At 40.6% G+C, this 15,428-nt stretch overlaps 1 protein-coding gene across 1 annotated transcript in view; it reads right to left on the reverse strand.

The window, feature by feature from the left end:
* Positions 1 to 2,181: 2,181 nt before the first annotated feature.
* LOC118424280 (SCO-spondin-like) overlaps positions 2,182 to 15,428 on the reverse strand; it is a 33,990-nt gene continuing 20,743 nt past the window's right edge. Inside the window, exons 27-37 of the mRNA XM_035832824.1 lie at positions 14,767 to 15,001; positions 14,428 to 14,489; positions 13,767 to 13,853; positions 13,009 to 13,208; positions 11,852 to 11,953; positions 9,578 to 9,874; positions 7,743 to 7,890; positions 6,501 to 7,284; positions 5,027 to 5,177; positions 3,794 to 3,898; positions 2,182 to 2,394 (exon numbers count right to left, since the gene is read on the reverse strand). Coding sequence (XP_035688717.1) covers positions 2,182 to 2,394; positions 3,794 to 3,898; positions 5,027 to 5,177; positions 6,501 to 7,284; positions 7,743 to 7,890; positions 9,578 to 9,874; positions 11,852 to 11,953; positions 13,009 to 13,208; positions 13,767 to 13,853; positions 14,428 to 14,489; positions 14,767 to 15,001 — 2,384 coding nt within the window. The remainder of the gene's footprint in view (positions 2,395 to 3,793; positions 3,899 to 5,026; positions 5,178 to 6,500; positions 7,285 to 7,742; positions 7,891 to 9,577; positions 9,875 to 11,851; positions 11,954 to 13,008; positions 13,209 to 13,766; positions 13,854 to 14,427; positions 14,490 to 14,766; positions 15,002 to 15,428) is intronic.

Below are 15,428 nucleotides of genomic sequence, written 5' to 3' on the forward strand. Positions count from 1 at the left end.
TGTTACATCGACGTTCACACACAGCCTGGTAGTTCTCACATCTGCAGAACCTGCAGGAACCAGCCTCCCAGCTCTCACCAGGCTACAGGACAGTCAAATCAAACATCAATTCAACAAAAGTCATATATTTGTATCAATGTGATTTTACTACTTCTAAGGAAAAGTAAATGTTTAAAAATATTTTCCCTTAAGTGGAATATTCTTCAATCAGTGATACTTTTGAAAGGCATCATAGCCGCCATGAATATGTACCTCCAAATGTTTGATGCCACGGTATACCTTGCTCATGGAGTAACCAAGTCTCGTTAGAGAACAGACCTAAAATTTGCATAGATCAAAGAGGCAGGTAGCTCAGAAGATCTACACAAATCTAGGACCTACACTTTTTCTCTCACAAGACTAGATCACACCATAGATAAGACATACTGTGATATCAAAAATTTGGAGGTCTGTGTAAAGCTCTTTTTATGTTAGGATCAAGAATGGATTGGTTGGTTGGTATTTCCAATACCTAACTCCATTATAGTAGCAGGCACAGTTGGGGGGGGGGGGACTTTTTGCAAATAACAGAATCAAGAAAACTTGGTAGGTTTGTTTATAATAACCTTATGTTTCCATACCTCATATCTAACTCCGTCATAGTAGAAGGCGCAGTTGTTAGGCTCAGCCACACAATAATGATAGATTGAATCAAAGTGAGTTGTAGTAGATAACAGAGTCAAGAAAACTTGGTAGGTATGTCTAAGCTTATATTTCCATACCTTATATCTAAATCTGTCATAGTAGCAGGCACAGTTGGTGGGCTCGGCCACACAATAATGATAGATTGAATCAAAGTGAGTTGTAGCAGATAACAGAGTCAAGAAAACTTGGTAGGTATGTTTAAGCTTATATGTTTTCATACCTCATATCTAACTCCATCATAGTAGCAAGCACAGTTGGTGGGTTCGGCCACACAAGTCACAACAATGTTGGATCAAATCAAAGTGACTTGTAGCAGATAACAGAATCAAGAAAACTTGGTAGGTACGTTTAAGTGTGTTCCTATACCTCATATCTAACTTCATCATAGTAGACCACACAAGTCACAACAATGTTGGATGAAATCAAAGTAACTTTTTGCAAGAATCAAAGTCAAGAAAACTTGGTAGGTATGTCTAAGCTTATGTTTCCATACCTCATATCTAACTCCATCATAGTAGCAGGCACAGTTGGTGGGCTCGGCCACACAGTGGGTACCCTTCCAGATGTAACCACTAGGACAGGGCTGACACTCTGCACCACAGGGGGCGGTCAGGTCACAGGTCGTGGAGCCGTCACAGCGCTCCTGGCAGTAACATGCTGGGGAACACACTGGGGAGAGAGGTACAGAATGCAGAATTTTAGCTAGGATCTTATCATAGGGGGTCCATATTTCATGGTTAGTTGCAGTAAGTGATATAGGACTGGTGCGATTATTGTAGGGGGCTTTGGGGGCATCCATCTTCCATAGAGTTTTCAAGAATTTTAAGTTAAAATGGTGCATTCTAAGGTATCCTGAGGGGCAAAATTACTGTCAGAGAGGTCACAGTAGAAGACTGTGACCACAAATGACCTATTGGCATCCCAATTGGGATTTTATGCTTGTCAAAGGATCTGCTCCCCACTGTAAGAGCATCTAATGTGTCCAATTTCTTGCTATTTTAAGAAAAGCGCATCCAAATGATGCCATGAGGCATGCCTGACAAAGTGTAGAATGATGATTTTGACTTATACCTTATCTATATATAGTCATGAGTATAAAAGATGGTTTCTAAAGCTTGCTGCTTGTTTAGATTGTACCTTTTTAAGACACATTTAGGGTTCAAAGCCAGTGTCACACAAAAGAAAAATAGCTTGCCTGACAAGTCTAGATGTGAAAGTAAAAGTAAAGGTGGTGACATAGTCTGTTTCTTTGTAGAAGTCAACTAATGCTGAAGTCAATCTTGACACATGTGTGTATGGTTTGATTAATGATATGTCAGTTCAAGGTTTTTGGCCAGCAAATTCTAAAATTAGACGATACAGTAGCTACATGTACATACAGACAAGCATCTGCATGTAAACAAAAAGAAATTTTACTTGCTACCTATAACCAAAAAAAGAAATGTACTGACTACAAATTGAATTCTCAAATGTAGAAAATTGAATATCGACAATGGTTTATGAGCCACCTTTTGGTGTTGTTGACTCAGGCAGCACAGTAGTGCCAGCTGGGCTTGTATAGGCCGTGCTGAACACAGGTGCAGCTGTAGCAGGTGCAGTGGTGGCAGGTGCAGCAGTTGTAGGTGCTGCAGCTGTAGGTTTGGCAGTTGTAGCTGGGGTCGGCACACACTCACAGCACCTGTCATCTGGGTACATCTGGATTATAAAGCCCTGGGGAGACAAAAAGAAATTGATAGTAATTTATAATTGATATGAGGATTTTTAAAATGTATACTTTTATTTTATACAGCAAAATATATTTTACTCACCATATCAGAAAGCAGAGATGAGGATGATCATCATTGATAATACAGAAATCTAAAGCATTAAGATGTGAAGAAAATTAGGTACAGTCAAACCTGTATTAGCGGCCACCTTTGCATAACGGCCACCTGCCCATAGTGGCCACTTTTTGTCGGTCCCTTGGATTCGTAATGATTAAGAAATAGGCTTAGCGGACACCTGTCCAACGCGGCCACGGCCACACGATTTCCGGTCCCGCAGGTACAAAAACACTGCCGATTACGGCCACGCGGACCGCTGATCTATGTTTCGGCACGCGTTCGGCCATATACAGCGGCCGTATCGTCACCCTACGCCGGATTTAAAACTTCTTTGACTTATTTTCAAAAAAAAACTTCGTAAACTGGAGCTACCCATACCCGCTGACAAACGAGGTCATATAAGGTCAACAGACGACACCAACATTACGGAGATAAATTGTGTTAAAGTTACGTTCTAATACACTATCGCTTAGGTTAATTTACATCACAAAAATGTCTACATTAACTGTTACAAAGACAAAATGATATGAACTTCGGACTATAGTGGATTTTATTGTTACATTTATTAAGAGATAAGTCTAAAATGACGAGACTTTTCTTGTGAGTAACACATTAGCATAATGAACGAATCTGACGTGTGAACGCGAGCGGGAACACACGGACGGCGAAGTATCAAAGGATACAAGACGAAAGATCAAAGAAATATGACGATGCGGGTCTCTTCAGACAATATCAACTGTAGAACATTTAAAACTTTTTATAGCTTTTGTTTTCTTAATACATATAGTGTAAAAATCATTGCAGTACATGTACAGTACTGTATTATGTGAATAAAGATCAGTGGGTACTAAAACCATGTGTAACTTATTGCTTGTGGTCAACTAATTAGCATATTCTCTATAGTGGCCACCTCTCTATAGTGGCCAATTTTGACCAGTCCCTTGAGTGGCCGCTATAGACAGGTTTGACTGTATACATGTACATGGAAAAGTTTGCCAATTTGCTATCTTCATTGCATTATAGCTTCACCAGCATAAGCATTTGTATCTATCCTCTCATGTCTTCTTTTTACTTTACTAATAAAAAAGGAAAGGTTTGTAAAATTGGGATCTTCTAAAAACTTGTCAAGTTGTCATCAGAATGTAAGTACTCTATCACACCTCGGTGTTCAGCACCAAGGACAGACACTTATATCATGCTTTTTACTACATCACTCAAACTTTCAGGTCACAAACATACTCTGTTGGTTGAGCTTCCTACATTATCTAAGGAGGCTCTGTACTGACCTCTGCACAGTTGTCATAGCTGAGATCACAGGCCTTGTTACAGTCCACTTGACCCTGGTCACAAACACACTGCTGGCACTCACTCTCCATCCACATTTCACCATGCTGGAGAATAAGGGTTGTAACAACATTAATGTCGTACCTGGGCCGTGATAACATTCAAACATTCTCACTTCTGACACATTTCATATTGAAATGTATGTATTCTTCTAGCCATATAGGCTATTATATTGCTTATAAAATACCTGTGTTAACTGTTACAAAATAGCCTAGTTCAAGACATATAATTCCTTAACTAGCAATTAAGCCTACCAGAAAGCCACTACAGCGTATCACGCAAAACAATAATATTGCAGCACGTTTTATTCAAATCCATTTACACATTATCAACTTAACTAAATTATCAATTTGTTATTGGTAATTGGCAATAGGTATCAAAAAAATTAGAGAGAAACAAAATGCCTAGTAGAAAAAGATTACAGTTTGTTTAAGCCAAAAGCTTTTCTATGTCACAAAGAGTGCATTGAACTTTGTAAAGTCAACCACAAACAAGATAAATCTTAAAAACATTCTTCTTATAATTAAGGCTAACATAAACATTAACTTATGATATATTGCTACAATTAGCTGGACAGGGGCTTCATCACTATCTTTTATAATTATCCAATAAAGCAATAACTAAAAAATCTTTTATGGATTGACCTATCTAATGTATAAATTGGTAAGTACTAGGGCTGGGTATCGGTACAGCGTACCGGTACAAAACCGGTTTTTCTTATTGGACCGGTCCAGAAAAACCGGACCTGAAAAAATTGGGTGGACCGGACGTTGGACCGATTAGAAAATTAAGAGATTATTTTGTCAGGCATTCACACGTTTTGGCGCTTGTAGGTGGAAGAAAATAAGAGTGAAGTACTAGAGTAGAGTTAATAGTAATGTCTACCAAGTTTTACAGCCAATCGTACAGGTGAAGTTAGCGTTGTAGGATTTTAAAACGCCAGTGTAAGTCTCATACTCCACCAAACAGATTTCTTTGTAGTGAAATGGACCATTGGTATGAGTCATACTGAATCAGGTCCAGGTTCAGGTCCGGACCTGGACCTGATCCTCTGGACCTGAACCTGAACCTGGACCTAATTCAGTATGTAATAACTTGTGAATTGACAATACTCAGAACAATGGTCCATTCCGCTACAAAGAAATCTGTTTGGTGGAGTTATACAATGTACTCACCTGGAACTCCTTTCCATTGTAGGAGCACACACAGCTGAGCTCATCTCTCCCATCTGTACACTGAACTATCCCGTCACAGATCAGGTCCTCTGATACACACTTTCCACAGTCATCACAGGCCATGGACCCAACAGGGCACACACAGGTTTGCCTAAACAAATGAACATTGGGGAAACAATTCTTATAGATTGCATCATACCTGACACAAATTAAAGCAACTCAAAACATCTAATCAAAGAAGTCATAACTTTTAAGGTTTTTTTAGGAGTACTGCGTGTATTTTTTTTATTTATTCCTCATTGCTAATTTCTTGCTAATGCTCTGTATGTATTTTCCTGCTTTCCTGGGCTAAAGAAGAAGCACAAACTTTATTTGGACCCCAGCCAAACCAGCCTGCAAGTCTCTAGATAACATCCATTGGCATAATACCGGTCGGTTTACTGCAATTTCTCAAGCAATGCTAATTTGGCAAATGATCAACGCATCATTTTCTCCAGTTACATGTTGCTGTTACAGCTTACCTTTGCCACTTCTTCTGTGTAAATTATTTTGTCTCTCTGGTCCTGCTAAAAACATAATATCGTAATTGGAACACACCGTGGAATTGCACGGAGAACGGGCGCGTGGTTGGAAGGGGGTGCACTATACCGGTCGAACGAAACACAGCACAATTAACTGCCGCTATGTACCTTTATACATCCTCTGTTGTTCCTTTCTTTCCTGTTAGTAGTTGCACAAAACAAAAATCTGCATGAGCATACAAAAAGTCATGAGAAAATGGGCGTATACTGACAAGAATTTTCATTTAATTTTGGTCCGTCACAATCGCTATGACGTAAAACTTTACTGCTGGCCGTAGCATTAAAAATGGCGGGAAAATGGCGGCGTACGTTCAATTTGACCCATTCAGCCGTAGATCCGGGCGATAATGCAACGGTTCCTCACACTTTTACACGAGTTGTAGGTCACCAAAAGAAATTCAAGATTGCTGTTGAATCATGCTCGTCTTGTGCCGTGAGCACATGTGATTATTATCTACAAATCTGGCGATGAACGTGACAGTGTGTTTGTCCCACGACGAGCTCGCCTGCCCCGAAAATGACCTGAAAACTTTTGGCCTTGTTGTCTTCGAATGCATTGTTATCGATGCTTTGTAAATTATGTATTGGACACCTAGATGTCTGAAGTGTGCATACCTCAGAAATAACTATTGTTGCACGTGCAGATCTCTTTAAGCTCCACTATTTTCAATCGACCGGTATAAGGCTTATGACCGGTATTATGCCAATGCATGTTACACAATTTTCTAAATCCTGTCAGTCAGAAATATCTAAATGCAAACACATACCAGTACAAAAAATTGATATCTCAATATCTATAGATTATGAGGTAAAAATTCTGAGTGTATCAAGAATTCTAAGTATGAATTTGGCTTCAGGTTAAGCATAAAATTTTGATCTGTAAAGCAACAAACCTGGTTGTGGTCTGCATAGTTGTCTGTGGGTGAACAGTCTCCAGCTTGTTCTGAGGCCCAGCTGTGGTGGGAATGCCTGCTGTGTTGTGCTCAGGCATTCCTGTGTAGTAGGGCTCAGTCTCGCTCTCTGGCCTGGTTGTGTATCCTGGTTCAGGTCTGTAGGTACCGGTGTGTTCTGGTTCAGGGCTGTAGGTACCGGTGTGTTCTGGTTCAGGTCTGTAGGTACCGGTGTGTTCTGGTTCAGGGCTGTAGGTACCAGTGTGTTCTGGTTCAGGTCTGTAGGTACCAGTGTGTTCTGGTTCAGGTTTGTAGGTACCAGTGTGTTCTGGTTCAGGTCTGTAGGTACCAGTGTGTTCTGGTTCGGGTCTGTAGGTACCAGTGTGTTCTGGTTCAGGTTTGTAGGTACCAGTGTGTTCTGGTTCAGGTCTGTAGGTACCAGTGTGTTCTGGTTCTGGCTTGTAGGTACCAGTGTGGTAGCTCTCAGGTTTGGTGGTGCTGTGCTCTGGTCTGGTTGTGTGTTCTGGTTCAGGTCTGTAGGTACCGGTGTGTTCTGGTTCAGGTCTGTAGGTACTGGTGTGTTCTGGTTCAGGTCTGTAGGTACCGGTGTGGTAGCTCTCAGGTTCAGTGGTACTGTACTCTGGCCTGGTTGTGTGTTCTGGTTCAGGTCTGTAGGTACTGGTGTGTTCTGGTTCAGGTCTGTAGGTACCGGTGTGGTAGCTCTCTGGTTCTGTTGTTGTGTAGGGCCACTCTGGCTCTGTTGTTGTTTCCGGTCCAGTAGTTGGGACTGAACAAAGTACATATTCGTGCTTTATATTAGCAAATCTTAGGTATGCAAAACATAAACTAGTCAGTTTCATTTTTCAAATTCACTATGGCAGCCAAACTCCACACATAGATACAATCAATAAAGGAAAACATGTGAAGTCTTTTTTACACAATCACATATTGCAAACGATATAAAGTCAGTGCTACACAGCTACAGCTGGACGGTAGCTAAATACTGTTTCCAATCCTAGTGGCAGTTTGAAAATTTGAAACTCAGGTTAATTAAGAGAGAAAAGACACATATTATGAAACAAAAAGAATATTTTTAAATATTATGAAACAAAAAGAATATTTTTCCAACTTTGGTCAGGAACGTGCATGTAATTTATCTGCAACCATGCAATGAATCATGCAACAATGAAAAATCAGTCTATGAATTATCACAAAAAGATGTTTTTCAAAATTAAAAATCCTTACCGGTTTCACAGTGGCAGCAGCCATCATCAGGGTTGACCAGCTGTTTACCAGGTGCACAGTCCTGGATGGAGCAGTACTCAGCACACTTCAGCGCACCGTTTATACAGGTGCACTGTTCACACTCCCCTCGCATCATGATCTCATTGGGCTGTGGACAACATTACATCAAGCAGAGTTAAATGAATGAATGAATGATTTTATTGCCCAACAATCAACCAAGGTATAATGTATGGCCAACAACTACGTAATTTATAGACAATGGTACTAAGAGGTTATGTAGAGAACAACAAAATACTATCGATAACAGCACAGCTATGAGTGATCCGGTCTCAAAGTTGGAATGAATTATAAATAAATTGACCTACATGTACATAGGTGGATAACTGTGAGATTTTCTGAAATCTATATCAGAACCAGCAGCTCAAACCTCCAACATTTCCACCTCATATTTAAAGCTATACATTACCAATAAATCAAGACCACAGCATGTCCATGGTCAAAGATCCTAAGATAGGAAGTCAAGCTGCAGTACCAGGGTTAGCCACCAGGAGGCCAAGAATCAAACCTGACCATCAAGCCAACAACACCAACCCATGTACCAAACATCATCTTAAGGCCACACCAATTTAATTTCTTGGTTCTCGGAGTCTTCAGAAAAATATTGGGGCGGGCGGTTGAAAAAAAAAGAAAAAGAAATTGCAAAAAGTCTGTGGTGAACTTTTATAACACAAAAATACAAGTAAGTAGTCAAGTTTTCAGCTTTTTATGGCATGATTTATCCAACAAATCTCTTCCTTCGATTTTATACCACTGTTCTGATCATGTGACTGCAAATAAGCGCTCTGATTGGTTTAACAGCAGTATGTGCCCCTGGAATGGGTTTTTTTAAAGGTCTGCAATAGGAAAACCTATATCATTTTTCTTGGGACTAATTTTTTTTTTCAAATCGAAAAAAAAATGGGTCGGGAAATCTGAGAACCAAGAAATTAAATTGGCGTGGCCTAATCATACTAAATGTTCTTGAGATATAGCACTGGACACTCATGGCACACACATACATGCATGCCCTGAAAAACTATACCTACGGAAAATACAAATTATGAAACTCTTCAAATCCCTCCAATCATTGTGCTGCAAAAAACATGTTAACTCTCTTCAAAAGGTTGCAGCTTAGGACCTGAGTGGCACTAAATTGCTTAATTCACTAAATACCCATATCGTAAACTCTTTTCACGATTCGTGGCAAGCTCATCAACTGGTGATGGCTACCAGTAATTACTTATGATTGATGATGATGGCTGTTTCTTCGTATCCGAAGATCAATGGTAGGCAGACAGGTTGATTAGACGACCAGTCTGCCTGGCCTGTACGTGACTTTTTAAGGTGAAGGAGGGGTGTGCACTTCCTTCTCCACCCTCTCGTCTACTGGCGCACTAAGTCCTACAGGGACAGAACTGTTTTGCCACGTAAGACGGCCCCAGCAGATGCAGGTTTATTATTTGGAGTTTCCATCTCCTAGGAGGACTTCCGACCAAGGATGCAAGGGGTTCCTCCTACACCTGACTTGTGTGTCATGGCGGGTGCGTCATGCCCGAACATGCCCCTATGGCCTGTCACCACAACAAAGGCCTGTCACTGCCACTAGCCGCAGCTATGTACTCATTTACACCTGAGTTAGGTGAGGAAAGTCGTGTAAAGTGCCTTTCCCAAGGGAAAATTTCTTATGATTACTATTGGTCTATTTACATTTTTCATTGAAAAGACAGTTTACTAAGAAAAATTGATGACAGATATTCAGTTTGCAAAATTTGATGATACAAAAAATGCAACCCCACCTGGTACTCCTTCCCTTCAGCAAAACAGGTGCACATGTTCTTGTCCACACACCTGCCCTCATCATCATACACCTGTCCCTCGGGACACCCACAGCACTTCCCGTTACCGTCGGCAACGCTCTCCCAGTCCTGGCAGGTGCGTCCGTCCCGCAGGTCGGCGCAGGACAGCGTGCAGGTGCAGAACTTGTAGGTGGCGCCCTCTGCTGAGCAGACTTTCGGAGGGGTGGTGGAGGGTTGGGTGGTGAGGGGTATGCAGACAGGGCAGCAAGAGTCAGACACACTGGCCAACATGGTTCCCTGGAAATAGAAGGATTTTCAATATTATACACTAGAATTGATTTACAGTAACTACAAATGTACTTGTATATATCAGTAGATGTTAGTTCTGACTGTGATATAACGTTAGTCTCCAATACAGACAATTTTGACAGTCTTTTCTTGTAGCAGTGAAGGGTTGGGTGGTGTACACTGACACACTGGAGAACATGTGGTTCCCTTGAAATGGAAGAATTTTTATTGTTATGTTCACTTGGTACCATGGAATCAACTTATATAGTGACACAGAATTTTAACTCTGAATGTGATCTAGTTTCTAATAGTAACTCTGTAACTGTCCAAATATTCAAAAGGTCTGACTTTAAAGTGGTGGTGGAGAGTTGTGTAGCCACTAGAGATGCAACTTCATCGACTGCACTTCTTTAATCCTTTTTGTGACTGATTAGTTGATTCTACCATCAATTTCACAATATTATTGTTAACACATGTTGTTCCTTGAAGTTCTTCTTTGCTTTGCATCAGCAAGGCCTTTGACATGCCTGTGACAATTCTACTTGAACTTGAGGATAGTAAGATGTAAGATAGTATGATTAATAGTAAGATGTCACTTCCGGAGTCCCACAGGGCTCCATCCTAGGCCCACTGTTGTTCGTACTTTACATAAATGATCTACCTGACTCGGCTAGAAACTCTATGTCTGACTCAGCACTTTTTGCAGATGATAGCAAATGTTTCAGAGATATCCATAGCACAAATGACTGTTCAAAACTACAACAGGATATCTGTTCACTACATGACTGGAGCATAAAGTGGAAGTTGACTTTCAACCTATCCAAATGCATAGTGTTAAGGTTTACACGATCTAAGTACCCCATCAGATTTGATTATCACATGTCAAGTTCAAACCTGACTGTAGTGGACAGCATGTCTGACCTTGGCATCACAGTAAAATCCAACCTTACATGGAATAGCCATATCATAAGAACAGTGGCCAAAGCAAATCAAATGCTTGGGTTTATCAAGCGTTCCGTAAGTTACAAGTCCAACACTGATATACGTAAGACATTGTATTTGTCTCTTGTTAGAAGTGTTTTGGAATACTGTTCATCAGTATGGAGCCCAACATCACGTAATCTCACAGCCCTGATCGAGGGTGTACAGCGAAGGGCAACAAAATACATCCTCAGGCCCTCCGCTGAACACCTGGACTACAAGTCTAGACTATCTAGACTAGGCTTGTTACCATTGTCTTACCAAAGAGAGATGTCTGATGTTGTGGTATCCGTTAAGTCCCTTGCAAAGGTATATGATTCAGATCTAGCGAGGTTAGCTGCATTCCCTACATGTTAGTCCCTCAGAGAGTAAGATCTTCTTCATTTGCCTCCTCATTTACTCCACGACTTATCACAATTTGGAACAAACTTCCCGTTGAAATCAGAGGGCTGGGAGCATCAGCCACAAGCCCGTCCGATGTGTCTGCCTTTAAACGAAAACTATCTACATTTATGCAAAACCTATTCCGATAAAACTTCAAGCCAGAGCAGGCTTGCACATGGTCACTAGCATGCTGTTGCGCCTCTTGCATTGCCACAAGGCCACGATAATTTTGCCTTATAATATTACTACATGTATATCTATTTCATAGATTTAGACTCCACAATGTATGTGTGTTGTTAAGTTGATTTATCTTGATTTGAACGTTACATTGATTATGATATCTGTTCTTGTATTTATGTATATTATGATTTGATGTATCATTGTTATGTTTAAGGTATGGCAGCTTCGAAAAGGTGTCTTTTGACACCTGTTCCGCCATACCCTCCAGTGTGGAGAATCCAAATAAATAAAATAAATGCCAAATGCCAAGAATGTTTCCACATGCAAACTTGAGAATTAAATTCTTCATCTATATTACCTGTACACTAAATATGCTTGAGCTGGCTATGAGTCATGAGAAACAATGACCAGATTTTAGATGAGCACAGCATGGCTGCTTACCTCCTGACAGGTGATCTCAGCACACGAGGCCATGGCACAGGTGATCTGGTTATCAAAGCAGGTGCAGGTCTCACACTGGGTCTTCTGCCAGCTCTCTCCAGGCTGGGGACAAACAATCAATCAATCAGTCAACCAATCAATACATCAATCCATACATCAACTGAGCAATCATTATATCTATTGAAATAAGAGACATAAGATCTAGAAGGCATTCCTATCATATATGTCAAGTATACTGTACTCTCTCAATATTGGTTTTCAACAATACAGCAAAACTGGCCCTGCAACAAGAGGAATTTATTGCAGTCAAGTCTGTGGGGGCCTTAATTTCCAGATCAAAAGGAGCACAAATGAAATGAGGCATTTGCAATCTTTTAAGCTTGTTGCTGAAATGACGGTAACTGTAATAACAACATAGAAGGCAGACAATGTGTTCAGAATTTGATGAGTTTCAGTTGAGAGCTCATAACAAATACAAAACCATGGTGAATATTTAAAAATTTACAGTACTGTCAAAGTGATCATAAACGTGTACATTTGGTGCGTGCATAGTCTAGTGGTCAACAGCCCTGCCTCTGGACCAAAACGCTGTGAGGTCAAATCCTGGCTGTTGTGACTCACCCAAGGTGCAAGCTACTGAAAAGGTAGTTCTTAGGAAAGGACATTAAGCCGTGGTCCACTTTTCATTGTGCTTGTTAAAAAGAGTCAGGGAATTTCATCAGCACAATGAACCTGCAAATATTGTCTGTCTTCTCTATCACAAAAAGTGAAAGACTAACTTTTCAGTTCAGTGGGCTAAACTGGATCAAAATCCCTATCACTATTGACGTATCACAGCACATTGATGTTAAATCACCAGGACATTTCATCACCTTGGACAAAGTACAAATATTGGATACTGAACCGGATTATTTCGCGAGGGGGGTAAAGGAGGCCATCTACATAAGAGCATACTAACCGACACTGAACAGAGACAAGGGCCAATATTCGTTACTTGAGTCATGTGTCTCCAAGTCACGTGCTCAGAGTAATTGAATCACCACTTCTGAAGAAGGTTGATGGATGTGCGACCAAAAATTCAAGGTGTCACTGAGCAAATTTTGTGTTGTATGACAGTTGAAAAACTATTACTATTCAGTAAAACAAAAACTCCTCACCCTTCTGATGGCCCCACCGTCATCCTTACAGCTACAGTCCAGAGGGTCTACACAGTTGCCTGTGGAGTCCAGCACCTTCCCCTGATGACACACGCAGCCTGACTTACACCCCTCTGGTTCCACACACTCTTCCTGGAGCATGTGGCAAACCTTGGGACAGGCTGGGGCACAAGGGGAGGGGGTCTTCCCAAACTCACACTCTGGAAAACAGAAGAAATAGTAAATGTTTGTCATCTTTTCCTATACACATACAAATTTACACCCCTCAGATTTGCTACACTCTTCCTGGAGCATGTGGCAAACCTTGGGACAGGCCGGAGCATTGGGGGAGGGGGTCTTCCCAAACTCACAAGGTAGAACAAGGGCTTAGTTATATTTTTCTAGTGATAGTCAAGCTGACATATAAAAGTCAGCCTAGCCTTTAACATCAACTCTCATGATTCTACATTGTACATGTGCCTTGAAATCCGCCACTTGAGAAAAAATATATGAATTTAATGTGATTGAAAGAGGTGTAATGTAACCAATGAAGCATCAGCAATCCTGAGGTATGTACACTTTTGGTGTAGAGGACAGCACCCATCTGTTTCTATAGCCCTTGGGCCACACGATTGAACAAGTGCTACAGTGGGGGTTATAGTCCACTGGTAATATTGCTTTGGTCCTAAAATATCATGTTATTATGAGATATATGACATTGTATACTTAGTGACAGTGAGTAATAAAGTCCTAAGCATTGATGATCTGTAATTTCTGACCTGGCAGTGGTGATGTGTATTCTGGCTCAGGTCTGGTGCTGACTGTAACTCCAGTTGTGGGGACAGCTGTGGTCTCAGCATAGGGAGCTGTTGAAGAGAAAAAAATGGCAACATGACATATGTCTAGGTCATTCTTAAGATAGGAATGGCTTCAACTTCTGATGCATATAAGAGTCGCTACTGTTTTGATCTATTGCCCTTGTCATGCAGACATATGAAATGGCTGGAAGTGGATGTGCCTTGGCTTTTGGAAACATTGACCTAACTATGGTCAACTCAAACTGTACGTGTTTATCTAAGTGAAAAAAATTTCCAATTACATGGACCATGGCAAAGGTTACGAGAGAAGGGGGTCAAGTAAAGATAGGGAGGAAGAGCAAATCTTTGAGGAGAGAAAAGAGGAATTGCAACACAGTCGTGAACAACTGAAAATAGGAGTACTGAGCACAATTATTGGATTAAAAACTTAATTGGGTATTATTCAGGGAGGAGGACCTACTAAGTGGTTGCCAGAGCCATAATGATTACTCCTCTAACATTAAGTAGGAGGAGAAGAAGAAGAGTTGGTCAAGAACATGATTTTGGTCACAGAAAATGAACAAATCATCAAAACATTGAAAGACTGTCAAGGCAAAGATTATAGTGGATAAAACTATTTTACCTGTAGTTGTCTCTACTGCACAGCTCTCTCCTGCACAGGCCAGCTTACCATTTTCGCATGTGCTGAATCAAATATGAAAGAAAAATTTATAGCACTTTTATCAATGGTAAATACAGGAAGTGTCTTTATGGTACTAAGGATGTTAGGATTACATAATCATATGTTCAATTGGTTTTGCAAAAAAAAGCAGCTCCATTAATCTAATATTTTACAAATTAGCATTATCATGATTTTGAATGCATGAAATTCCATCAAGTATAAGATTGTCTACAACAAGCATTGTATAGTATAAAGCCTTGAAAGTAATTGGAGGACACTCAAGATAGACAGTAAACCTACCATCGTTGACAGTTAGCAATGACGACTTCTCCTGGCATCATCTCCTTGCCGTTGTAGACACATGGGCACTGCACGGGCGTGATGCACTTCCCGTTGTGCTGTACCGTACCGTTGGGACAGTGGCAGCCTTCCACACAGGTCGTGGTGCACTGATCGCTTGCGTACAGGTTGTAGCAGGTCTTTGGACAGGAGGTACCACAGGCTTTGTATTCCTTACCGCTTTCACACTGCATGGCTGGATGAATATGGTACAACATTGAATCAACATATTCACATGCATCTACATGTTCACCTTTATCTGTAGGGTAACTTATATCTGTTGTATATAAAGGGTATTTTGGGATCGCTAAGTCGATGGAAGGTAGTTTCACATTGCAATATTTTGAAAATGTTGACATTTGAAACCCTCGACAGTCACCTGAAATCTCTCAATACCCAATTTTTTTACAACAACGAATCTAGGTTACCCAACAGATAAAGGTGAACTAGCGTTACATGTAACATGTACACATGCAGTACTGAAAAAAACTTAAGGTAAAGTTTACCCCTATCTTTACCCCTATTTTTCTAACTGCCAAAATTACAGTACCATTCTAAAACAGTAGACAAAAAGAATGTTGCTATTGGACTGTCTTTCATGGTATTCAAGATTAAAATAATTC

Source organism: Branchiostoma floridae, chromosome 10 (assembly GCF_000003815.2).
Source record: "Branchiostoma floridae strain S238N-H82 chromosome 10, Bfl_VNyyK, whole genome shotgun sequence".
NCBI classification, from domain to species: domain Eukaryota; kingdom Metazoa; phylum Chordata; class Leptocardii; order Amphioxiformes; family Branchiostomatidae; genus Branchiostoma; species Branchiostoma floridae.